This window comes from Pectinophora gossypiella, chromosome 20, assembly GCF_024362695.1.
Source record: "Pectinophora gossypiella chromosome 20, ilPecGoss1.1, whole genome shotgun sequence".
Classification (NCBI taxonomy): Eukaryota; Metazoa; Arthropoda; class Insecta; order Lepidoptera; family Gelechiidae; genus Pectinophora; species Pectinophora gossypiella.
This window is the reverse complement of record NC_065423.1, coordinates 11,017,534-11,044,147: the sequence shown is the minus strand read 5'-3', so window position 1 is coordinate 11,044,147 and position 26,614 is coordinate 11,017,534. Positions and strand designations below refer to the sequence as shown.

General features: G+C 39.1%; 2 protein-coding genes and 1 non-coding gene across 7 annotated transcripts in view; 1 reads left to right on the top strand and 2 right to left on the bottom strand.

Moving 5' to 3' along the window:
• The window catches only part of LOC126376202 (Fanconi anemia group J protein homolog), an 84,985-nt gene that overhangs the window by 36,035 nt on the left and 22,336 nt on the right, over nt 1-26,614 (top strand). For all 4 annotated transcript variants that reach the window (XM_050023446.1, XM_050023448.1, XM_050023447.1 and 1 more), the window contains exons 3-4: nt 10,247-10,387; nt 25,596-25,685. In XM_050023446.1, coding sequence (XP_049879403.1) covers nt 10,247-10,387; nt 25,596-25,685 — 231 coding nt within the window. The remainder of the gene's footprint in view (nt 1-10,246; nt 10,388-25,595; nt 25,686-26,614) is intronic.
• Nucleotides 10,092-10,164, bottom strand: Trnav-uac (transfer RNA valine (anticodon UAC)). The gene has a single exon. It is a non-coding gene; the product is annotated as a tRNA-Val (tRNA).
• On the bottom strand, nt 18,368-24,594 carry LOC126376324 (fatty acid-binding protein, muscle-like). Of its 2 annotated transcripts, XM_050023652.1 has the most exons (5): nt 24,248-24,594; nt 21,516-21,685; nt 20,019-20,129; nt 18,981-19,065; nt 18,368-18,745 (listed from the first exon to the last, which is right to left on the bottom strand). In XM_050023652.1, exons 1-4 carry the CDS (start codon nt 24,324-24,326, stop codon nt 18,991-18,993), a joined length of 435 nt encoding a protein of 144 aa, XP_049879609.1. In that variant the 5' UTR covers nt 24,327-24,594; the 3' UTR covers nt 18,368-18,745; nt 18,981-18,990. The 2 variants fall into 2 exon arrangements, with proteins under 2 accessions (XP_049879609.1, XP_049879611.1); XM_050023654.1 differs by lacking the exon at nt 18,981-19,065 and having other exon boundaries at nt 24,248-24,593.

The following is a 26,614-nucleotide window of genomic DNA, read 5'->3' as shown; positions in this document are numbered from 1 at the left end:
CACAGCCCTCCAAGCCCTCCTGTCATGTACCTCTTCACGTGGCTTCAAGGACTCTTGTCTTACAAGCTTACTAGCTGTTGGCCGCGACTCTGTCTATAAAATATCTTTCACGGCACAACATAAGTGAAAAACTAAAGTGAAAACCATGTAAGCGTTTTTTTTTTTTTCAAAATCACATTCAAATTTAAATGTGGAGGAAGCAAGAGAAGTACTCGTATGTCAGGATCGAAGCAAATGGAATTCCATAGTCTCTGCTTACCCCGGTGGGAAATAGCCGTGAGTTTATGTATGTATGTATGTACATTCTTTGAGTTCGTTCAACACAAACTCGTTTCATTCAATTAATTTAATTCCGGGTAAAAATTGAGACCGCAATTTGAAACCATCGTGTCTTGCGATGTTTTGTTAACAAAAATCAAATGCGAATGTGAATTTCTAAAAGACGCTTACGAGCCTATAAGAAACACTTTCAAATATAAAACATCTTTTTCGTAACAAATTAAACACAAAACAAAACATGAAACACGCGTTGCAAAACATGTAAACAGCAATCAGAGTGTACGCAGAATCCTCGAACCCCGGCGTACCCCGTGAATAATGGATGAGCGACAAACTACCCCCCATTACAGCGTATCATTACTCTCTTGTGCGTAATTAATCGCCGGCCTATCCCCGACTTTATTAAATTTTAGCGCCCCCTCATCCCCATCCCCGGGGGGATGAATAGACCCATCACTTTTACTATTCACTTCGTCCCGGATTAGCGAGATGAGTTTCCTGCGCCTGCCTCTAGGGCTAAAATTGTGCATGGGGCGCTATTGATGCCACGCAATTGTGCTCTGATCGTTAGATGTTTAAATATGGCGGCTTGTCTATGTAAAATGTTTGCTTGTGTGATAGTTATAGGAGATAAGTACTCAGAAATCAGAATCATTTATTATACGAAGGTCAATGTAACATTTGGAATTTACGTCATTTCGCAAGGTGTTACGGCTGAGGAGAAGAAATGACAAAAAACTGCAACAGCAACACATCTTTTAAATCAATGAGGGTACATTACAAGTTATTTTATAACTATAGGAACACATTTAATACCAGACATTTTTATCATTTAGGTAATCATTCACATGAGCTTTAAATTTATTTTCTGACAAATTCAAAATATTATCTGGTATTTTATTGTGAAAACATGCATAACCCCAAAAAGAAGAATTTAATGTTCTTGTATGTAAGAACATCTATCTAACTAAACCAACTAACTTACTAGAAACCAACGGTCTCCGTGGTCCAGTGGTTTGAGCGTTGAGCTCACGATCCGGAGGGCCCGGGTTCTAATCCAGGTGGGGACATATCACGAAAATCACTTTGCGATCCCTAGTTCGGTTAGGACATTACAGTAAAGTAAGAGGGCACGTTAAGCCGTTGGTCCCGATTACTACTTACTGATGTAAGTAGTCGTTACATGAGTCATGTCAGGGGCCTTTGGCGGCTCTATAGTAACCCTGACACTAGGGTTGATGAGGTTGGTAATCCAACTCACAACTCACACGATAAGAAGATTAGTAATGACAACATAACATAGTATCATGCCTATATCCTAGAATATACAGTCATGAGCAATATAATGTACCCACTTTAGGAATCTGTCGCACCAACATATTTGACATTTAGTGAGACTTACAGTTCCATTTGTCAAAAAAGTTAATGTGACATGGTACCAAAGTGTATACATATTAATGCTCGTGACCGTACATCTATTCCGCGCCAGCTATGTTAAAGTCCCATGTAATAGCGAGCGTATTTCCATTAACCGGGCACAAGTCCTGGAAACCACGTGATGTCAATTAGGTATCTAATGATTTACAATAAGATTCCCATTGACATTCAGAATTTGCCTTTCAACTGTTTTAAGACAGTAGTTGAACAAAAACTTTACAAAAAAGGTTATTATAAAGTTAGTGATTATTTAGAAGATATGAATGCATGGGATTAACTGTCTGAGAACTGATATTAGGCAGCTAAATTACTCAATTGTATATTAAATTACTTACCCAATATTTTGTGTTTATTTTATTTTTTTAAAGAACGTCTAGGGCCCTGTGCCGAGGTTTTTCTTGCAGCTTCTTTTCCCCGGCTATACAGGTTGTGAGAAGCTGCAGTAGTTTTAGGCGGATGAGACGTTCGTTATGTAAAAATTGACGATTCAAAGTGTAACTATGTTACCTACTGAATAAAGATATTTTTTTATTTTTTACATACATACATACATACATACATAAACTCACGCCCGTAATCCCTAATGGGGTGGGCAGAGCCACAAGTAATCAAAGACAACTTGCAGCCACTGTTGATACGAAGTCCAAAGATGGATATGATGAACCTTATGGTGATAAGGGATCAGCCTATCGCCCATAACATTAGTCCATCATGTTAGATGACACAATCCCTCTGTCGGTTTTTACGACATGCCCGGGAAGAGAAGCAGCTGAACGTGTTCTATGTTTTTTATATGCTCCCAGAACAGCATAGAAGCAATTTTATTTTTTAATTTAATTCAAACATGAATTCAAACTATTTCAAACTCATAAAGTCGAGTTCAGTGGTATAAAGCCCGAGCCATGATTCGACCCTGTGACAACATAGCATAACACATACATAAGCTATTATGGTATACCGCAGAGGTGTATTGTATATTGTCGTACAAAGCAATATATCTATATTGTTCTTTAGTGATTATTTAGAAGATATGAATGCACGGGATTAACTGTCTGAGAACTGATGTTAGGCAGCTAAATTACTCAATTGTATAATAATATTTTATGTTCCTTTTTTAAAAAAAAAAGAACGTCTAAGGCCCTGTGCCGAGGTTTTTCTTGCAGCTTCTTTTCCCCGGCTATACAGGTTGTGAGAAGCAGTAGTTTTAGGTGGATGAGACGTTCGTTATGTAAAAAATTACGAATTAAAGTGTACCTATGTTACCTACTCAATACAGATATTTTTGAATTTGAATTTGAGACGTTAATTTTAAAATGAATGAATAAAATAGGCATCTCGCTGGTATACAATCCGTTTGACGTGCTGTCTACTTAATTCTGCCGGGTTATTGGCTTATGTAATTTTTTATACGGTTCTTTTACATTTCTGCTTAAAATTGACGAGTATTCCATAAATTTTACATAGGTAACTTAAAATAAAATTAAATGGCGTCTGCAGGAATTAGTAGCATTGTCTTCACTTATTACTTTGTAACATACAAATGCTGTGCTTATGACTGTCTGTTGTCCAAAATAAAATAAAAAAGCTTACTACCAATGCGGGTAGTCAGAGGTACATCCATCGCAAGATGAACCACTTTGAGTACCAACACCTCACCGAGCTTTCTGTTAGACCAACGTGATAGGCGGTGAGCCGTATCGCCGTCAATAATGGCGTAGATGAAGACGTCACTTAAAATAATTAGTAACTCATTTTAATTCTTGATTTTAATCCTAATTTTGATTATCATTTTTCTAATTTCAATATTGCACTTAAAATAAACAATTATCAAATAATATATTATATATAAAATTACATTATTATTATACTTAAGATAATACAATCTGTCACATAATCAGAAACATACGTAACTTCGTCACGTCCGTTATTTATATAATCATTTATATAATTTAATTTCTAGTTTATAATTTTTATTTGTATTTGTTATTTTACTATTGACATTATTATGGTGTGACAATATTATGTTATGGGCGATAGGCTAATCCCTTATCACCATAAGGTTCATCATATCCAGCTTACGACATCGTATCAACAGTGGCTGCAAGTTGTCTTTGATTACTTGTGGCTCTGCCCACCCCATTACGGATTACGGGCGTGAGTTTATGTATGTATGTATTGTCTGACAATAAAGTTATTTGAATTTGAATTGTGCAAGTCCGGTACCGAGAAACCCGTGACAATATTACTACGCCAGTGACTGTTGGTAATGAGTGACTCATTGCACAAACATCGCCCGAGGTCCGGCCGTCGATCAACGCTCAGTTGTTATGATTGAAAACTATTTGGCATTGAAATGGGATGGTAATACCGACCAGGGGAGGCTACGCCCTGGGGTGTTACATTTTTCGCCCCAACCGAATGCAGGAGCAGCCCCCTCAGTACCCTTTTGTCCTACACAAAGCTTCACAAAGCCTGTTCGTTATTTTTTTTAATAAACCCCCGTGTAGGGCGCGGGCCCGCGGCGTCGCAATCCCGAATCACACAGTTAATTATTGACACATCCGTTTTTTTACCTCCATTGTACAACAGCGGGCAGCGTTCCTTTTATAACCTAAATGGCTATTTCCTTACCTTTATAAGCGTAGATTTGGCTTCAATAAGTCTTTGTTCGGCGGTATGATTGTTCTAATTATCGGTTATCAGTTTTCTTGATGTCGATTGAAGTGGGTTTGGTATGGGGTGGCGTGGGTATCCTGTTGGTGGCGATAACATAGAAACGCGCGAAAAAAAAAACAAATTATGTATTATGGAGTACGGTTACAAGTAACTTATATGTAACTGTGAAACCATGTCACATTAACTTTTTTAACAAATTAAACCGTAAGTCTCATTAAATGTCAAATATGATAGTGCGACAGGATTCTAAAGTCGGTACATGATATTGCTCATGGCTGTACGCGCGTTTCCCATACTCTATTAAAACGTAGAATGAGTTTACATAATTTTAGAAAAAGGTATGTAAGTAAGTATATGTATCATCATCATCATCAGCCCATTAACGTCCCCACTGCTGGGGCACGGGCCTTCCCTATGGATGGATAAGGAGATCGGGCCTTAAACCACCACGCGGGCCCAGTGCGGATTGGTGGTTATTAACGACTGCTAATGCAGCTGGGACCAACGGCTTAACGTGCCTTCCGAGGCACGGAGGAGCTCGAGATGAAAACTTTTTTTTTTGTGGTAACCAATCGAATGACCGGCCTTTGGGAAAGTATATGTATAATGGCACCAATTTCTGCAAACACCTCGTAATTTTATTTTAAATTATACCTGTCCTTTTCTTATCTTCCGAAAAGGGAAGAGACGGATGATTGACCTTTATCTACCGAATACTGTCGTATCTGCTTACCAAACGGAGATTAAACGTGATCGGTACCTACTTACTACCTATATCTCTACTCATCTCCATAGCATTATCCTGTTTTTCACAGGGTCCGCTTACATAACCTGAAGATTTGACAGTTCCGGTTTTTTACAGAAGCAACTGCCTGTCACCTTCCAACCCGCGATGGGAAAACCAGCCCAATACAAGTTAGGTCACAAACCTTCCAAAATGCATTTCTCGGGTATGTGGGTTTCTTCACGATGTTTGCCTTCACCGCTGACCACGTGATCATTTATGATCCAAACATGATTTCGAAAACAAATTCGACAATCATTGGTTTAGGCCTGTGCTGGATATGTCGTTCTACTAAATCCAGTATTCCATAATGAATATCCTAAACCTAACACAAGTTACATATTGTAGCATTATCGCGCCTGTATCCCCGAAGAGGTAGGCAGAGATGTGCATTACACCCACTCGTCGGCAGCTATGTATGTTCGAACCCATGACACTGCGATATAAGTCACGCGTTCTCTGAAAATTGTTAACAAAAAAAAACGACTTCAAACGCAAAAAAAGCAATAAATTAATTTATTTTTATCTAGGTGTCATAGTTTCGCCAGGCCGTAGGGTGTCTCCCTGATACTGACCAGTTTCCGAAGGTCTGGAAGTTTTCCCGGGGCCTAATTTGACACTAGTCGCCCCTACGATTTTTTAAATTCCCCTCGATTTCTCTGGTCTGACATCATCAGACCCTGACTTCCTTATCATGAGACCACCTTGGGAATATATCCTTTCGAACAAAAAAAGAATTATCATAATCGGTTCATAAACGACGATGTTATCCGCGAACAAACCTAAAAAAAATGTATACAGTCGAATTGAGAACCTCCTCCTTTTTTGAAGTCGGTAAAAAGGGGTATCAAGGAACAGTTACATACGTCTAACACACAGCACAGAAACTGCAATATCGCCGGTAGGCCGTGCAAAGACAAACAAAAAACAAAGGAATTTCTACGAAACCGTATTGCTGTTTGTACGAAAAGAAACACAGATGTACTATCGATGTCGCAATGGAATGTTCACCAGATGATTTATCGACAAGAAAACGGATTTCGTTTGACGATGCGATTTTTAATCAGAAGATCTGAGATAGAGGCGATATGCGCCGCGTCGACACGACCCACCGAAATGAATAATTGAATAACCTTGCCTATAGTTGTGGCTTTGGTTGGGATGTCCGTCTGTTTGTTTTATATCTAACTAGCGACCCGCTCCCGCTTCGCTCGGGTGCAATGCTAAGGTATAAAAATTAAATTATTTACATCACATTAAAATCCTCAAAAATAACAGTATTTCTCCACTTTTTAATGCATGTTATTATACATATAAACCTTCCTCTTGAATCACTCCATCTATTAAAAAAACCGCATCAAAATCTGTTGCGTAGTTTTAAAGATTTAAGCGTACATAGGGATATAGGGACAGAAAAGGCGACTTTGTTTTATACATACTATGTAATTATGATGTACAACTTTACTTCTATGCTGGACTGTGAGCGAAAAACTTTAAATAGTCCTGTAGAGCTAACATGCGCGCCACGTGATTTTCTTCGTATTTTGACAGAACGACATGACTTATTTGGGTACACATTTTAGCACCAATCGACGAAACGACATAATTATATCGTCAAAATCGAGAAAGTGCCGTGACAAATTTTTATCAAGATGCGCATGTTAGCCCTACTGGGCGTGTTGTATGTAACTACCTATATCGTAAGACAAAATTTCGCACTTATTATTACATTTTCATTATTAAAATTTGTAAATAAATTAAATAGAAATAGAAAACGTTTTTCATAATTTCATAATTTATCTTTGACCTAGGAAACTACCCAATTTGGTAAATGAAAGAGTTTTTTTTCCGCAAGCAAATCCGTATGTAAGTGATAGTGAGGGTATAATTTTTGTGGTAATGAAATACAAAGTGCGGGCTCGCGACATCACCCACTACCCCGATCAGATAAAGGGTTGTATCGCATTCGACACGACAGCGATCGACTTTCGATAACGGGGCCTGCGCACGACAACCAAAATATACCTCCTTAATACACATTTAAAAATCGAATAAATGCTGTATTTTTTTAAGAACACTGTCTTTCTGTTTTTAAAATAGATATTTGCTTTTTCTTTATGGCCTATGCTGTGTTACAAACATACCTAATGTTCTATTTTTGAAATGCTTTTCTTTTGGGCACAGCCGCTAGTAATCTGAAGACTATAATGTAGTCTCTTTTGGTACATATGTAGTCCTAATATGGTGCCAAGACTATAGTAACATATTACAGCATGATCCAATACCACAAATTTATATATATATTTAATGTTTTTATTTATTTTGACCATCACGCAGTCTGCTCAAATTTTGCAACACCCTACCAGGGTCATGTACTTACCTTATTAATCATAAATCATTATATCATCCTCTGTAATTATGTACATGAAGCAATAAATAAACTATTAATTTACAAACGGAATAAAGTCGGTACAAAAACGGTAGAGCATAATGAAGCGGCGTCCGCGCAATCGCGGCAGCGTTAAAGGGGTGCGAATCAAAGCGGCATGTAATGTGATGCCCTTAGAAATCGGTGCCAGTACCAAGCTTTGTCTCTCGCCGCACTTTGCCGCCAATCGTATCAAAATAAAAGAGATCTAGAGAATGTATGGAAGTATTGAGATCAGTGATGTGCTGTAAAAAGTGGCAGCAAAAGGGCGTATGTAGAGCCGTGGTATAAGAAAACCAGGTATGCTCAATCCTACGACAAGCCGCCATTGCTAGCCAAATTCAAATTCAAAAATATCTTTATTCAATAGGTAACATAGTTACACTGTGAATCGTCAATTTTTACATAACGAACGTCTCATCCGCCTAAAACTACTGCTGTTTCTCACAATCTGTATAGCCGGGGAAAAGAAGCTGCAAGAAAAACCTCGGCACAGGGCCCTAGACGTTCTTTAAAAAATAAAAATAAACATAAAATATTGGTATACAATTGAGTAATTTAGCTGCCTAATATCAGTTCTCAGACAGTTAATGCAATGAAATTAATTTCATAAAATCACTTCAGAATCTATTTTTGCTAAAAGACGCTTCCGTGGTTTTCACTATAGGTGATAACAATATGTAGATATGAAAATAGAATGGACTGTGGGTTCGAAGGGGTCTGGAATCGCAAAATAATGTGTTAAGGAATAAGTATATATATTTTTTTTTAATTATAAATGTTATTGTTAGTAGGAAAGCACGCTTACAAAATAAACATCCGAATGAACGCAAGGAAAATTTCCAGGATTATAATGATTACAAAGGCACTTTTCCTCTAAAGCACTTTTCCAAATTGAAACGGGGAGTCATCGGACAACTTTTCATGCCCAGCGAAGCTCACCTCTAAATGGAAATGACAAGACTAATGTAACAACTGAAACATCCCGCCGGACCTAACAAAGCATTCATTTTCTGTTGGCGGTAATCTCGCCGAAGGGCGTATTGTTCGTCATTTCCTCGGCGGGTTTTTTTTCGTATTTTCTTCTCGTAAAGAATAAAAATACTGAACAGTATTGTCGACGCCGACGCTCGCGCCGTGATCGCGCAAAAAGGAGCCCTGGATGACAACGAAATGACGGCAGCGTCCGCGGGTGGCCACCCCGCCCCCCTCTTGTAAAAATGTCACCCGGAGGGGCGGCGGCGTGCCTGCGACAAGACGGCATTTTTACACGCCTCACCCGGCCCGACAAATCCTATACACCAATTCAGAATCGACACGAACTGAACCCTCGCGCCGCGCGACAAAGCCTACAACCGCACGCCAGCAACGACCCGACTTTTTAAAACACGAACTTGTGTTTGCGATAAATCGATAAGTATACGTACGCAGTAAGAGCAGAGGGTACAAATTGCACGGATTTTACAGTTCTTTGTGTTGACAGGGGAGGGGCGTCAGCTTCCCTCGACTGTTTTAGGAAATATGAAATTTTGGTTTTTGATTCAGCGCCGTTTCGGCTCCGGTGGCAATTAAGCTGAGTGAAGATGCTCGACGGGATTCTGTGGGGTTTTTGCTAATGATTCTGGCGTAGACGAACAAAACGGACGCATTTGGTGGCGCCATTTATACTTCACTTTTAAAGTAGCAGGAATGACTCGTACGGTCACGAGCATTAATATGTGTACACTTTGGTACCATGTCACATTAACTTTTTTGACAAATTGAACTGTAAGTCTCACTAAATGTCAAATATGTTAGTGCAACAGAGTCCTACAGTGGGTACATTATATTGCTCATGACTCATGACTGTACGAGGACCGCGGGATGAATGGCATTCTCCATCAGATACAGGCTTTTGGAGAATGGCGAAAAAAGTTTGTTATGGAATACACATTCAATTTTAAAGGCTTCAATCATTTGGGATTGGAAGCAACCTTTGTTATGGGCGATAGGCTGATTCCTTGTCAATAAAAAGTTCATCATTTCCATTTTAGGACTTCGTATCAACAGCGAGTTGGCTTTGATTAGGTACCTATGGCTCTGTCCACCCCATTAGGGGTTGCGGGTGTGAGTTTATGTATGTTTACCGTGAACAGTCTTTACTTCTGGGATCGCACATGAAATACAAACTGTATTATAGCTGAAACCATAGTTTTGAAAAAAGGGCTATTTAAAAATGTAAAAGTCAAAATGACCAAAAAAAGAAAATGAAAATAAATAAGTATTTTTGTGATCTTCTATCGTGTGGGTTGTGAGGTGGATTACCAACCTCATCAACCCTGGTGTCAGGGTTACTACTGAGCCGCAAAAGGCCCCTGATATGGCTCATGTAACGACTAATTAATTACATCAGTAAGTAGTAACCGGGACCAACAGCTTGACGTGCCTTCCGAAGCACGGATCATCTTACTTTCGGACATTTAGGTGATCAGCCTGTTTTTAGTGATAAGTCCCCACCGGGATTTGAACCCGGGACCTCCGGATCGTAAGCCCAACGCTCATACCACTGGACCACGGAGGCCGTTTTTGTGATTGTTGATTTATATATATCTTAAACTGAACTGTAAAAATAAAATAAATAAATAAATCTTAATTGTCCTCAGACACCATCGCCCAGTCGCAAGCGCAGCAGTTGGTACAGCAACATCCAGAGCTACATCAAGTATCTGGCGCCGCGACCTACATCGCCTCCCCGCCTAACAAGCAGTTCACTCCGGAGAAGCTCTTCGCTAACACTGTCTTTGGTAAGTCCATATTGTACGGCCGAAGCCCCTAGCAACACGCCCCGGACGCTTCGTACCAAACACCTCGTTTTACACAGACACTACACATAGACGTTATCGTACACACGCATCTGTGTGTGTGACGTCTAACGCCCATACGATTGAAGACTTACATTGCAAGATGAACTAAGTACACATATCTTACCGAGCTTTCTGTTAGACCAATGTGGTAGGTGCTGTGCCGTATCGCCGTCTGTAATAGCAGAGCCAACTGTTAGTGACAACTGCACTGCACAAGTTACATAAAATCACACATACACAGGGTTACCTTCTGCTTTTAAATAGCCACCATCAAAATTATATAATGTCAATATAATTGTGAATAATATGTAAATTGTTGTGTCAGGAAATGAAAAAAATATATTATTATTTATTATTAATCATAGTACTGCTTATCGCTATGGAAGGGCGAATGTAAATCAATAAATCAAAATATATACTTATTGCACACAAAACAAAACATAACAAACATTTAGCAACAGTGAGGAGCTCGGTGGCGCAGCGGTAAACGCGCTCGGTCTGCGATTGTTGAAGTTAAGCAACTTTCGCAAAGGCCGGTCATAGGATGGGTGACCACAAAAAAAAAGTTTTCATCTCGAGCTCCTCCGTGCTTCGGAGGGCACGTTAAGCCGTTGGTCCCGGCTGCATTAGCAGTCGTTAATAACCATCAATCCGCACTGGGCCCGCGTGATGGTTTAAGGCCCGATCTCCCTATCCATCCATAGGGAAGGCCCGTGCCCCAGCAGTGGGGACGTTAATGGGCTGATGATGATGATGATGATGAGCAACAGTAGAAACGGGCGGGAATGCTGACACAAATTATTTTCTTTAAAACAAGTTTTTTTATTACTAGCCTGGTTTGTGGATTGCTTTTTTGTTTGAAACGAGAAATTGGCGAGTGTTGAAAAGAACTTTTAAGTATTTGTACTTCGTAACTCAACTTTAGAACGGTTGCAAAGAATCAATTGTGATTGAAATCCGCTAAGATCGTTCGAACTTTGGCAGTTCGTGATGTTATTAGGTAAACACTTTTTAAGAACCCACACAAATCAAATGATTTATTTGCTCACATAACCCCCGATATCGACCCCGCCGGCGTAGTCGATGATTTCCCTCAATCAGCGCTTATCGCTATCGACCCACTAGGGTCGATTAATTCTTTCAAATATGTTTCCTCTCAGACGACGCCCTGAGCCGCGGTTCGCGCCCAACTGGCCAGACCTGTTGTGTTAAACGTTGTACCGGGTGAAAGCCCTCAGCGCTCCCCATTTGTCCGGCCAAGTAGTTAACACATTAGTCTACTAAGTGGGTTTCCTCACGATGATGATGAAAAATCAAAGATCCAAACACGAATTCGAAAATTATTTAAACCTGCGACCTCTAGATGACAGTCGACCGTTCTTCCAACTGGACCACCACGGCATCATTCATTATTGCTACGCATTCGAATCAATACTCACAAAAAATCGGGTAGGTACTTAAATGCCCACCAAATCTGATTTCCCGACACCCAGACAGAAGCAGCAGTGTAGTATAGCAACGTGCAGCCGCTGCGCGCTCCACTGCGCATCCATATTCAAATCACGCTACCCGTCGATCATCGCGCGCGCATAATACCGTGCGCCTTTACAAGCTTTTTTCTTTTTTTCCCTCAAATTAAACGTATTACGATTACGTTTGTTATGTTTTGTTGCGCGCGCATCTGTCTGCGTTTGTATGGATCGGAATTAGATTTCGTGTGGAGATGAGTTTTTGTGATAATTGTATTGTTGGTAACGGTTTCGGTGTTGTGCGTGTCCTACCTACCGCTTGTAGTGTAGCGGTTATTATTTTTTTAAATTTTGGTACTAACTAACCTGCTGGTAAGTGATAAGTCAGAGGCCTTTGGCGGTTCAATAATAACCCTGACACCAAGGTTGATGGGGTCGGTCATTGATCTCACTACTAGAGATTATTTATTTATAATATTTTATTTTTTTCGGGGAGCTTACAGCCTAATTTACAAAATGTTTTGACTTATAATACTTAAATGCCAATCAACAAGCTACCACAAATGAAAAGAAAAAATATTTAAAAACATAATAAGTCAAAGCCAGTCTTAGTGCTAACATATCAAGTCTGGTTCTCTATGCAGTATCCATTTGATAGTTTGTGTACTACTATAAAACAAGTCAAAGCAATCAACAGCATTATGCCTGTTGATCATCTTTGCCGTGAGATGTACCGGATCCTACTTTTCCCAGGTACCCGGCATGCGTTAGTCATGCGTCAGTAAATCTAACCAGAACGCCCTCAAACACTCAACTAATAAGCAGGTTTCTTTTAATTTGTAATTATTATAGTAAGTCTCGGGATGTTAATTAAGTACCTACCTACCGTAGTCCAACTCCGATGTTGTTTAACACTACTATATGAAAGTGATTGTTTCTCAGTAAGCGAATCAAATGTTTTATTTTGAGAAATAAAGTATCTTAAACCATAAACCTTAATAAACGAAACTCTTATAGAATCACTCTGTTATCCGTTCTGTTTGTCAAGACTTTTTTTCTCAGGAACGCATGGTTGTCTGTCTGTCAAGTATGTCGGTTAACTATAAGACTTGCACATGCTGTTCATTGATTGGAAAAAGGCATACCTATAATCGCGTACCCCGAGGGATTTGTGGTGGCCGTTGAAAGAAAAGAGAATGCAAAAAAAGTACAATCGGTTTCTCACCATAATCTAAATGGGTGAATATCAAAATGTGCTAAGTTTGGTGGCGAACTTTCATATTATTTTGTCGTGAAAAATTGGGTTCCGACATAAAAAAGGATCCAAAAGGATCCTGGGTTCCGACATGAAAATTTTTCACGAAAAAATAATATGAAAGTTCGCCACCAAACTTGAAATTTTGATATTCACCCAAATCTTCTTAATAATAACAATTTAAATACATATGTAAATGCAATAAGCGTTAGTTTGAAGGAACTTATTCTTAGTTGTAGCTTTGAAAAAATTACCCGGCAGCGCCGGGTACAGTCATGAGCAATATAATGTACCCACTTTAGGACTCTGTCGCACTAACATATTTGACATTTAGTGAGACTTACTGTTGTAGTCAAAAAAGTTAATGTGACATGGTACCAAAGTGTATACATATTAATGCTCGTGACCCTAGTCGGCGTATTATCTGGTAGGTACTCGGCAGGATCCTTAAAAAAGTGTCGGACCCGCTGGGTACTGTATCCAAACTGGGTACCCGTCCCATCTCTACTCACAATCCACACGAGTAAAGATGTTGATAGTGTTTTATGATATCGTATAATTTAAAATATCTTTATCCATTAGCAATTTGAATAGTCAATTGTTACATAAACATATTTTTTGTCGAACGTCTCATCCGCCTAAAACTACTGTTTGTTTGTTTGTTTGTAAAAGTTCTTTATTCACATATTATAATCAGTACATGTCGCGACATTGTCAGCGAAATAACAGTCTTAGATAACATAAGATTTCATCGGTGGCTATCGCCTTTTAGAAACGATATAAGAAGAAAAATTGTGTATTTGTATGTACTAGCATATGTTTATAAAACAAACCATGCTAACTTTGGAAAACATTTACAATACATTAATAAATATTTCAGAATTTTATACCAAGGAATAGGTAACAACCAGAATTTGGAAGTACCAAAACTACTGCAGCTCCTCACAACCTGTATAGACGGGGAAAAGTAGCTGCAAGAAAAACCTAAGCACAGGGCGCTAGTTCTTAAAATATATTTCTTAACACGTAACTTGTCATTTAATGGCGAGGCGTGTCGCTGTGCCCGCGTGCCAGCCGGCCAATCAACACCTCTCGCGTGAAATGTAGGCGGGGTCGACACCCTGGTGTCAACACACACTAACAATTTGTTCTCCTGACGTCTTTCATCGCATACAAGTAAACATTTATGCATATGTCGTGGCCAGATCTTAGAATTGATCATTTCATGATGTGTTCGACCATTTCATGAAATGGTCATATTTTATGAAATAGCCAACTTAAGTTAAATATTTCAACGATATTTATGATATTTCAATCAACGTTTGGCCATATCGTTAACACAGGCGGTGTCCGTGTTATGTGGGGTAATAAAAATGCGAATAGTCGATTATTTTATTAGGTTCAAAATTATTTACCTAATCGATATGGAAAATTATACAATTGCATCTATTCATCGATTATAATATCAATTACGTTTTAAATATAATCGACACCAGGTCCCCTACCGGTGGATAATGTTACCAATTTTACGATTATATTATTATTAAGGTATGTAATTTAGACAAAAAAGTAACTTAAAAGAAAACTACTTATCATTAAAATATCTCCTGCAGAATATTTATAAAAGCTTTTAAAAGTCAATTAGGTAGTGTTTTAAGCTTCTTTTGAAATTATTTAAATCGGTAATATCTTGCAAGCCTTTAAGAATGAGAATAAAATAAATTTGGCTTTGGCCTCAGATGGTGTGCACACGGTACAAATTTTAAGACAACAGGCCAGAAAGTGACCAGTTGGTCACTCACCAGCATCAGTTGGTCAGTTACCTGTTGGCTTAAATTTTGCGCTCAACTAAGCCCAAACCGAGAACCTCGGCTCAGGGAGTCATCTGAGAGGACATATTTGAAAGAATCAATCGGCCGTAGAGGGCCGACGTATGACGCTGATTATATTCTGATTATACTTGTTGTTGTTTCATAAGGAATTACACGCGTAAGATATGGATCTTCCTTATGAAACAACAACAAGTATAATCAGAAAACCATTTGCTTATTTTTTTTATACCAATTCTTAGGATGAACCGTATGGTAACAGTTGGTTACCCTTCGCGTAGACAAGTAGGTTGCCTTCACATTCTTGCACCACCTTACCCTACTAAATAACTAACTACTAAATAATACTTAAAATTATTCACTACATTTAGCTTTTAAGTTCGGAAATGTAGGTTACATTACATATTATAATGTTTAGTGAGACTCTTAATAAACCTAAATAGATAAAACATACATAAACAGCCTATAAACGTCCCACTGCTGGGCACTGGCCTCCCCCTCATTCAACCAGAGGGAGCACATTTCACCACGCTGCTCCACTGCGGGATAGTAGAGGTGCTTTTTACCGCGAATAGCCTAAGATTAACAACTAAATAAATAAAACCTTTATATTTTTTGGTGTAACATCGAAAACAAAATGTGATTACAGACTGCGTGCTAAACTCAAGATTTAGACTACAGTAGGTAGCTATCAGATTTCATGTACTATAAATCTAAACATTCCAAACAAAACGGCCGCCCCAGCAAATAACAAATCCTAAAAATACGTTTTGAAATCGGAACAGCAACAGCACCGGAAAAGTATTCACAACATTCAAAAAATACGCGGTTTCCGGTGAATTTTCATCGTACACCGTGCCCGAATGGAGGCAAACAGAAAAAGTGAAAACGTGACATTTCCGTCTACATTTAGGCACCTAAACCGTTTGCAAACAACATTGAGAGGGAGCAGTAAATGAGGGGGGGTGGAGGGTCTAAACAAAAGGTGCGAGGCCCCCTCCCACTCGACGCGACTCGACCTGAGGGGAGGGGTAGGGTGAGCAACTTTACCGAGATTCTCGGACACTCCTCATAAAATAAAGAAATATGACAAAACATAAGCTCACGACTATATCCCAATTGCGGTAGCCAAAAGAAATTAAAAAATATTTCAAATCCCAAACGAGTCCCCAAATGTGGAATGCGTTGGCTAATTTAAACAGTCTTGCACAGGGCTAATATAAAATTATCGATAGATTAAATAAATTTTGTCGAAATCGATAATTTTGTTTTTTTTCCCCTAACATGCATGCCACGTGATTTTGTCATGACTTATCTGGATTCACATATTAGCACCAATAGAGAAAACGACATAATTATATCGTCAGAATCGATAACATGACCCTGACAAAATTTTATCACATTGCGCATGTTAGCCCTACTAGTGAACTCACTTATTCTATTCTAAACTTATTCTGTTCAGCAAGAATCTATAGAAAATCTAACTACCATCTTACTTACGTTCTTCGGTCTCACATCTCACTCACTCACTCATTCCTTCTCTCAAATATTACATTCTCTTCATCATTCAATCTGAATTATCTACGCTCAATCTTACTCATTCTCTACTTAACCAGTGGGGTAAACGCCACAAGTAATGAGGAGATAACTTTTAGTGTAGATATTGATGCACCTTACGACCTATGGGTATATAAATTATAATAAAGAATTATATTACTTATAAATAAGGAAGCAAAAAAAGGAGCAACGGAAGTATGTCAGGATCGAAGCAAATGGAATTTCATAGTCTTTGCTTACCCCGGTGGGAAATATGCGTGTGTTTATGTATGTATATTAGTTACACAGGGGGCAGGTTAGAATTTTAATAAGAGCCCTCATGGGGCATTGCAGACTCAATAAGCACCTACACAGAATGGAGCTGACCGAGTCTCTTTTATGCAGATTCTGCTTAGGGGAAGATGAGACGCCACTACATCTGCTGTGCAGCTGTGAGGCTCTCATGCATAGTAGAAGCCGTACACTTGGGGGCCACATAATGGATCCTCAGGTAGTCATGGAGCTTTCTCCCAAAAAGACGTTGGATCTCTTCGAACGGTTCGGTCTAGAGGAGGATTTTTAAATGTAAGGATTTAGGTCACAATAGATCTGACAAGGTCGCAGTGATCTCGTGGGCTGTATTCAGTCCGGCCCTCACAAATTTTCAAATAAATAATAAAATAGTTACAGAACGATAACTGTCCGCCCCGCACCAATTCGTATCAGGCGCCAAGCAATATCTGCCTCACCCCCTCTGGGTCTTACTTTAGCTTAAATGGCCGTATGCCGCTAAGGAATAAAGGAGAGCTCGCCCGGACTGTCGGTCTCGCTCGCACTCACGCAGTAAGGCGGTAGACGGTAAGAATGAAAGTTTTGTATGGTGTGCTATATAGGGAGGATATAATCTCCGAGTCGACTTTTACGATTTTACGACATACTTTTACGAATGATATGCAGCTGAAAGTATTCTCTGGTTGCTGCGCTTTACCCCCAAATTCCCAGTTCAGCAGAAAAGTATAAAAAACCTTCTAAACAAAATGTGCCTCTGGCCGTATGACATTTATTTTTATAATGTGCCTATGTTATACATATATAATATGCAGTTGGCGTTAAATATATATCAATAAATTATCCCATTTATAAATAGACGGCATATTGCCCCTAACGACAGGGTGGTTGTGCTTTTTCGCAGCGCGTGTCATTTGTGCGGCGGGGCGCGGGCGCGGCTACCGACACTGCGGGCGTCGGGCGTCCGCGTTGCCATGGCGACGACACCGCGACCCTCCCCTCCCTTTGCCCACACACCCCCCCGGGGGGACAACCAGCCCGCACAACCCAAAACCACCCTAAACACCGCCACACACGACTGAAACCGTCGGCCTGAGAAGTGAACACTTATATAAGGGGCCGGTACATAAGGGTCGACTACATAAGACGTACGGTCAGGCGAGGTAAATAACGCGAGATAACTTCGAGAGGGTCTAATGGAATAGGGAATCGTGTTTTGGAAAGTGCCCCGGAGAGAATGTTCTGGGTTGTTAGCCGCGATAAGGGTCCCGCTAAGTGAAAGTCGATATGGGGATTAGGCCCCGAAATTTGATTATACAAACGCTCGTTTAATAGTGGCCGATTGGTTGGGGACCTCATTGCGAATTCTATCAAAAACTTAGCGTTGGCTTAAATTGAAAGGCATGCCAAATTAATAGGCTGTAATTCACAAAGTTGTTTACCTACTGCTTGAAGAACTGATTCTTTACTTAAATTTTATTACAAATTTATTTTGTAAGCACGGTTGTTCTTAAAGAAGTCAGTGTACAAATAAATCCATAAAAAAAAACATAAATATAATTATATTATTACAACAACACAAATACATCACACAAATATTAGTCGAAACTTAAAAAATAAATAAATGAATAACTAATTTCAGTTGGGCTTCAATTTAAACTTTATTTGAATTTGGAATTCTAGCGGAACTCAAGATATCAAACTTTAAACAAACCAGTAAATTCCTTAGGTAAAGATCTATTATAACAATTTCACAGTGGAGCATTAAAAATTTGAACAGAGGTATATTGGAACCTAAACTAGCGATACCCTGTATTATATTCGATATTTTCCAAGATGTATCTTTGCACATTTTAAGTCTTCATTCGAGTAAAGTATATTGTCTCTTCACTATTTTATTTAAACCATCCGCTGTCGTTATCTGAAAAGAGAAAGCATACCATGTCATCATTGTTACTGGCAATGAATTTATTTTATTCTTATTCTTCTTATTCATCATATACATAATGCCAAAAAAGAAACATTTTTGAATGCACGTAATTTTTGTGGCGCAAATATTATTTAACAGTATAGTGACAGTAATTAAGAAATATAATCGTAGCACTGCTAGGGAGTGGAATTCTCTGCCGTCTTCTGTATTTCCGAATGCATATTACCTGGGTGCTTTCAAGGCCAGAGTGAACAGGCACCTTCTGGGCGAGCGAGCTCCATCTTAGGCCTCGTCAATGCCTTCGGGCCAGTCTGGGGCCAAGAGCAAACCCATCAGAGGTAAAAAGAAAAAAAAAAGTTTTTTGACGTTATTTATTGTAGATTTGCCTCAGATGCTTGGTAGATGGCATTAACTACTTGCCCGGACCAATGGCGAGCGCCAAGGGCTCTCACTTGGTACAAAATTTAAGACAACAGGCCCAGGTGGGCGCAAATCTGTCAAAGATAAATTATGTAATTACTAAATAAAGACAGATCTAAAACTGACGAAAAATATTTTCTTTTTACTATTTAACTTTTTTATGAATTATAATCGATAACAACGAAATAATAAGTCCGACATTTTAGCACGTTTTTCTATGACGTCACAATATGCGTTTTCATACAAATGCCATAGGAATTTTGTGTTTAGACGTTTAGTAAAAAGTAACTGATTTGACTAATTGGAAAGTAGCCTATTATACCATTATGTTTAACCTTAGAATAAGGGATAGTAATACGTATGGAACGGTAAATCTCCGCTCCCCACCAGCGACTGAACTAGGTTTACCTCACCCCCGTCGGTCTTACTTTAGTCTTCAATCGTATGGCGTCAGACGTCACAGGCACAGATGCGCGTGTACGATAACCTAAATGTCCAGTCGTGTAAAACGAGGTCTTCTATCTTCTCTGGTGTCAGGGTTACTATTGAGCCGCCAAAGGCCCCTGACATGGCTCATGTAACGACTACTTACTTACATCAGTAAGTAGTAACCTTAACGTGCCTTCCGAAGCACGGATCATCTTACTTTCGGACAATCAGGAGATCAGCCTGTGATGTCCTAACCAAACTAGGGATCACAAAGTAATTTTTTTGTGATATGTCCCCACCGGGAATCGGACCCGGGACCTCCGGATCGTGAGCCCAACGCTCAACCACTGGACCACAGAGGCCGTTGTAAAACGAGATCTTTTGTATGAAGTATCCAGGGTGTGACTTGACTTACAACTATCATTTGATCCGGGAAGAATTCTCGTACATGCGTGGATACCTTCCCGTCTTGTTCTGTCTGTATGTGTGTCATCTTGTTCCCCTCTATTGTGATTACTGCTTTAGCCTGTGAATACATCTTTACAAACTTCTTCTTCTATGGGTTATGAGGCGGATTACCAACCCCATCAACCCTGTTGTGAGGATTGTTATTGAGCCGCCAATTGCCCCTGACATGACTCATGTAACGAATCCGTACTTACATCAGTAAGTAGTAACCGGGACCAACGGCTTAACGAGCCTTTTGAAGCACGAATCAATTTAATTTTCAGACAATCAAGTGATCACAGCCTGTAATGTTCCAACCAAACTAGGGATCACAAAGTAATTTTTGTGATTTGTCCCCACCGGGATTCAAACCTGGGGCCTCCGGAGCACAACGCTCAACCACTGGACCACGGAGGCCGTTAGGGAGATGACGATGATGATAGCTGCCAAAAACTCATCCGTGCAATAAAAACATTGTTCACACAAATATCTATATAAGACATTCTTGAATCTCCTTATCGGCAAACTCTTCAGTGCATCTGGCAGCTTCTTGAACAACTTGACTGCCACATTACAACTATTTAAAAAAAAAAACAGGCTGTAGTAAATGGATGTTCATTGCACACTAATAACATGATACAAGTAAATGAGTAGCGGATATTAGGTCGCTGAGTCCGCAGAAATACAGGGTGTTAGTGACATCGTAGCGAAAACTTTAAGGATGATTCTGAGTTGATATCAAATGCAATTTTCCGGCGCAACAGTATGTAAGTGAAAATAATTAAAACAATACTAAAATTTAATGAATTTTCCGGGAGGAAATTCCGCTTGATATCAACTCAAAATCATGATCTGAATCATCTCCCTCAGTATTCGTTACGGTGTCACTAACATCCATATGTACTTCCCTGGTTACCTGTACAGTCATGAGTAATATAATGTACCCAATTTAGAACCATGTCGCACTATCATATTTGATATTTAATGAGGCTTAAGGTTTTAATTGTCAAAAAAGTTAATGTGACATGGTTGCAAAGTGTACACATATTAGTACTCGTGACTGTACGTACTTGTAGGGAGTGTGACATCTTAACGAATATTAAGAGGGATGATTCATCTCATTATTCTGAGTTAATATCAAGTGGAATTTTTCATCCCAAAAGTACAGAATTGAAAAAAATTTTCACTTTTAGTTTTTCTTTGTACCTGTTCTGTGTTTGTGTGTGCAATAAAGTGTTTATTCATTCATTCATCCATCTTCTGAAGAGAAGATGATTAGAATGATTGATGATTGATGATTATTTGATTTGATGATGAGATGGTTAGAAGAAGTTCTAACGTGTGAGTCTTGAACTGGAATACCAACCCACCCCTGGTGTCAGGGTTACTATTGAGCCGCCAAAGGCCCATGGCTCCTGTAACGACTAAATCTATTCATCGATTCATCCTTTCCATGAAAGTATACCTTGGTGCCATCAGGTTTCTCCTCAACAAACTCCTCTCCAGGTGTGAACGTGATGGCACTGTTGACCAATGTGGACCTTAAGCTGAAGGTGTACGACCCACAATCGTTCGCAACCAGGGCCTGCTCCGGACGCATAGCCAGAGCGGCTTTACGCGCTAGGTAGCCTTTACCTGCAATTTCAATTTTAAAAAAATAACAACTAGCCACCCCATTAGGGACTAGGGTTTGCAGTACCGGAACTGAACTGGATTTTCGAATTCCCGGTACTGGAGCCTATCCAGTACCGGGAATTACCGGGAAGTTTCGAAACTTCGGTACCTACTGAAAAAAAAAAATCGTAATTATTTTATGAGTATGACGAAATTAAACACCAAAACGCTTTTTAAAATATTTAATCAACTTACTACTAAATATACTTACTAGTAAATACTAAATATACTTAGCTTTAAATTTGGTAATTGAGATCACGCACACATTACTTCTACATTAAAAAATAACAAGAAACAATGCAAAAGCCAAAGGAAACTAGCCGTGAACACACTGTGTTTATTTTATTGAATGATTCAAAGCATAAGGTTATTTACGAGGGTTGTTCCGAAAATTTTTAGTAAAATAAAAATTAGCCAAGATATGGTAAAGAAATATTTATATTTTTTCAAAATATTCCCCTCCAACCCCTATACACTTGTGCATTCGGCTAAACCAGCTTTCAAAACATTTGAAAAACGCATCTTGCGGAAGGTCGAAAAATTGCTGTCAAAATTCTTCCACGGCTTCGTCTGCTGTTTCGAATCTTCGCCCACGAAGCATTTTTTTCACCGTAGGACATAAAAAAAAATCGCACGGAACTAGGTCGGGACTGTACGGAGGATGTGGTAACATTTGTACCCCCCAAGTTGACATATAGTCAAAAGTTCTTGCAGCTGTGTGAGCGGGCGCATTGTCCTGGTGAAATAGAATACCACGGACGCCGGTACTTGGGCGTTCATTATTCAACTCCTCGAAAGCCTGTGGCAGACAAATGTTGCAATACCATTCAATTGTAACTGTTCTACGATCTTCTATCGGAATAACAGCAACTGGTCCACTGCTTCGAAAAAAAGCCGCTATCATTTTTTTATTCACGCTCCGACCGCGAACCACATTCGTAGGCAACTCGTCCTGTTCAAACACCCATTGCGTGGATTGCTGCTTTGTGAGAGGATCGTACCACTAGATCCAAGATTCGTCAGATATAAGAATATAGGAAACGTTTTGCGAAGTTCCCCCTTCGAATTTTTCCAGCATAAATTTGCATCAATCTACACGTCGGGACTTTTGCTCATCGGTGAGAGAATGAGGTATTCCTGACTTAGCAACCTTCCTGACTTTCAAGTGTTCATGCAAGATGGTGGAAACTGCCCGGTATCCGATCTTCAGTTCAGCCCGAATCTCTCTATGTGTAATATTTCTATTTTCCTGGATTAGCCACTCTACTCGAATAACGTTTTCATGAGTTACTGCAGTTGATGGTCGGCCGAGTCTGGGGTCATCGTTCAAGCTCTCTTGACCACGTTTAAATTCACGATACCAATAAGTAATCGTTGCTAACGCAGGGGCAGACTCCCCGAAAGCAGCCTGTAAATTTTCCCGTGATTCCTTAAATGTTAACCCTCGTTTATAATCGTACAAAATCATAGCACGAAAAGCTTCCCGCAAGACGCCCATTGTTGTAAACAAAAGAAGCATGACAGCCAATTTAAAAAATGTTTAAAAAAATAACGACTTCTTAGTGGCCAATGATTTTCAGCAAGGACATTAGTGTTGAAATTAGCCGTTAATTCAAAATAGTTTCAGGAAAAAAGAGATTATATTTAAGGTGTGGCTAACAATTTCCGGAACAACCCTCGTATTATGCACAAAATATAACCTACAATATAAACAAACTACCTAGTTCACGATAAATAAACAAGGGTATATTAAAGTACTCACCAGTCTATTACTTTTAAACAAAACACTCACTACATCGTTGCTGTACCAAGATTGGGGCGGCACTGGCATGGCGGAACGGGCCGAGCGGCCAGAAGATGCCAGCGAGCTAACCGAAAACTGCCAAATATTACCGATTACTCTAGAGTACGTACGACTCGTGCACGTACTTCTATCTTGGTTGCGTGCGTTAGCGCGCCTCACGCGTGGTTTTAAAAATTAAAATTTCGTGGCAGTTTAAGTGTTTGTACAGTACCGGGAATTACCGGGACATAGTTTAGATTTCCCGGTACTAAAGATTTTTGCATTTCCCGGGAATTCTCGGTATTTTCAGTACCGAGAATTCCCGGGAGCAAACCCTATTAGGGACGTGTTTGTTGGTAGATACCACGCTATTCCTTACTACGATGTTGACGCTTTCACTTCTTCAACTTTTTTTTTGACGTGATTTATTGTACATTTGCCGCAGATGGCATTAACTACTTTGCCCGACAAATGGGGAGCGCTGAAGGCTCACTTCTTCAACACATAACATAAATTCGCGACTATATCCCAATTGGGTAGCCAGAGGTACATCGCAAGAGCCAACTAAATATAATAATAAATAATAATGAGAGCCAACTGTGTTAGTGAATTATAATTCATTGGTGCAAAATCGGTGCCGGGGTTCGAACCGGCGTTTCCCGGTTGAGAAGCAAGCCAGTAAACCACAAGACCACAATGCGTTTTCGTAATTTATAATATATAGTACAACAATTACTCACCTAAAAACAATAAATAGTCTTCAAAGTTCTCGTGACTAACCAAAACGTAACGTTTCCCGAGAAACTGTTCTATTTCCATTACACACAGTTCTATTTACAATATAGGCAAGACAAAACAAGAAATTAAAAACAAACTAATATTTAAAAATAATAAAATTTAGATTTGACAGCTTTAAAAAATATATCAAAGCTAGTTCTAGTGTTGTAGGAACTAATATAAATATTAAGTTTGAATTTGGAAGAATGGACTTATTTATTAATTTAATATTCTCACTGGAATAATATAATATTATAGACTGCGCGACGACTAGTTAGCACGAGTTATATTCAGATTTGGCATCTTATCAGTTGACATTCACTTGTCCGATAAGAGTTATTTACCTGCGATTAGTGATGTTGCTAGTAGTGATGGGCAAATAAGAATGAAGATCATTTGAATTAATCATTAATTCAAATGATCTTATATGAATGATTCATTCATTCGTTCATGTTTGCGCATCGCTATTAGCAACAAATGATCATTCAACATACATCTATTCATTTTAGGAAAACCAACTAAAAATAAAAATATAGAAAACAAAAGAACATTCAGAAACTCACGCTCGTAAACCCTAATGGGGTGGGAAAAGTGAAAAACAACTTACATTCACTTAAAATTATCATACAAAGTCGAATTATTCGATTGTAGAAAAGGGCCATTCGAATGAGAAACAAATATATTCGGTTTTGCATTATTAGAATGATTAGGTATAAATCATTCCTATGTATTGAAATTAAATAACGAAGTAAAAGTAAAAATATATTCGTTTATTATTCTTAGCACTTCAAAAGGGACTGCAATACGGTAGTTTCCAACTAGTCGAATTAGTTACTGTTTTGTAATCGCAAAACACGAAATTACTATGGATTTTGTATGAAAAAGCACACTGTGACGTCATAGAAAAACGTGTCAAATGTCGCACTTATTACATTTTTCTTTATTAAAATTCATAAATAAGTTAAATAGAAGAAAAAATATCGTTTGTTGCCACCCTTAGGTCTGTCTTTATTTTGTAATCATCATCATCATCGTCAGCCCATTAACGTCCCCACTGCTGGGGCACGGGCCTTCCCTATGGATGGATAGGGAGAACGGGCCTTAAACCATCACGCGGGCCCAGTGCGGATTGATGGTTATTAACTACTGCTAATGCAGCCGGGACCAACGGTTTAACGTGCCTTCCGAAGCACGGAGGAGCTCGAGATGAAAACTTCCCACCCCATCCTATGACCGGCTAATACTAACCCCCCCCCCCCCCCCATCCTTTTAATAGGATGCCAGCTGATGAAGTCATTTCCTCTGTGGCAGGTGAGAGGAGTATCTACGACAAGCCACACCACAACAGTGATGGTACCAACAAGCGACCGGAACCTCTGAATGACCCCGATTGTAGTGGTGGTAAGTTGGACATTCTTCTTCTATCGTGTGGGTTGTGAGATGGTTTACCAACCCCGTCAACCCTGGTGTCAGGGTTATTATTGGGCCGTAGGACCCTGACATGACTCATGTAATCTTCTCATGACTCATGTTGTGACTACGTACAGTCATGAGAAATATAATGTACCCACTTTAGGACTCTGTCGCACTAACATATTTGACATTTAGTGAGACTTACAGTTCAATTTGTCAAAAAAGTTAATGTGACATGGTACCAAAGTGTGTACATATTAATGCTCGTGACCGTACTTACATCAGTAGAGCATTATCAAATATTTATACTGAAAATCACGCGTGGAGGATAGTGAGCGACTTTCCAAGGTACATCATTACTTACTTAGGTAGGTAGTACTACTTACGAAATGTTTTTTTTTATAATAATCAGTTAATATTTCACACACACTCATTCATTCATTCGTTTCATTTATTTGACACGATTCATTTATAACAAACATTATAGAAGGAAAAATTGAAGGGAAGAGAGGAAGGGGTAGACCTAGGATAACATTTATGAAACAAATAAAAGAGAAGGTGCAGGTCGTGTCGTATCGGGAGGTGAAGGTTTTGGCGGGAAGAAGAGAGGAATGGCGGTTACCCCACCGACAAGAGCGCAGCTCTTAAATAGAGAGAGAGAGAGTTAATATTTATTTATTTATTAATCAGAAACAAGAAATTTTGAACATTAAGGTTCACTATATATACACTTCTCATCAAAAAAATCGAAACACTTCCGTTTTCATTGTTTCTGTCCGAATTTAACACAAAAAAGAATTCATACGATGAAAAAAAATACATAAATGTATAGCTGGCAGTTTGGCCATTACAGTAATAAGCGAAAATTCTAAATTCAAAATTAGAATTTCATTTGTTTATCTTATAAACGAAATGAA

Coding starts and splice junctions, on each gene's coding strand:
- LOC126376324 (XM_050023652.1), bottom strand. CDS start 24,326: ATGGAAATAGAACAGTTTCTCGGGAAACGTTACGTTTTGGTTAGTCAC. Junction 20,130..21,515: donor AGAAACCTGATGGCACCAAG/GTATACTTTCAT, acceptor ATGTATTCACAG/GCTAAAGCAGTAATCACAAT. Junction 19,066..20,018: donor TCCCGGATCAAATGATAGTT/GTAAGTCAAGTC, acceptor TCTTGGCCCCAG/ACTGGCCCGAAGGCATTGAC.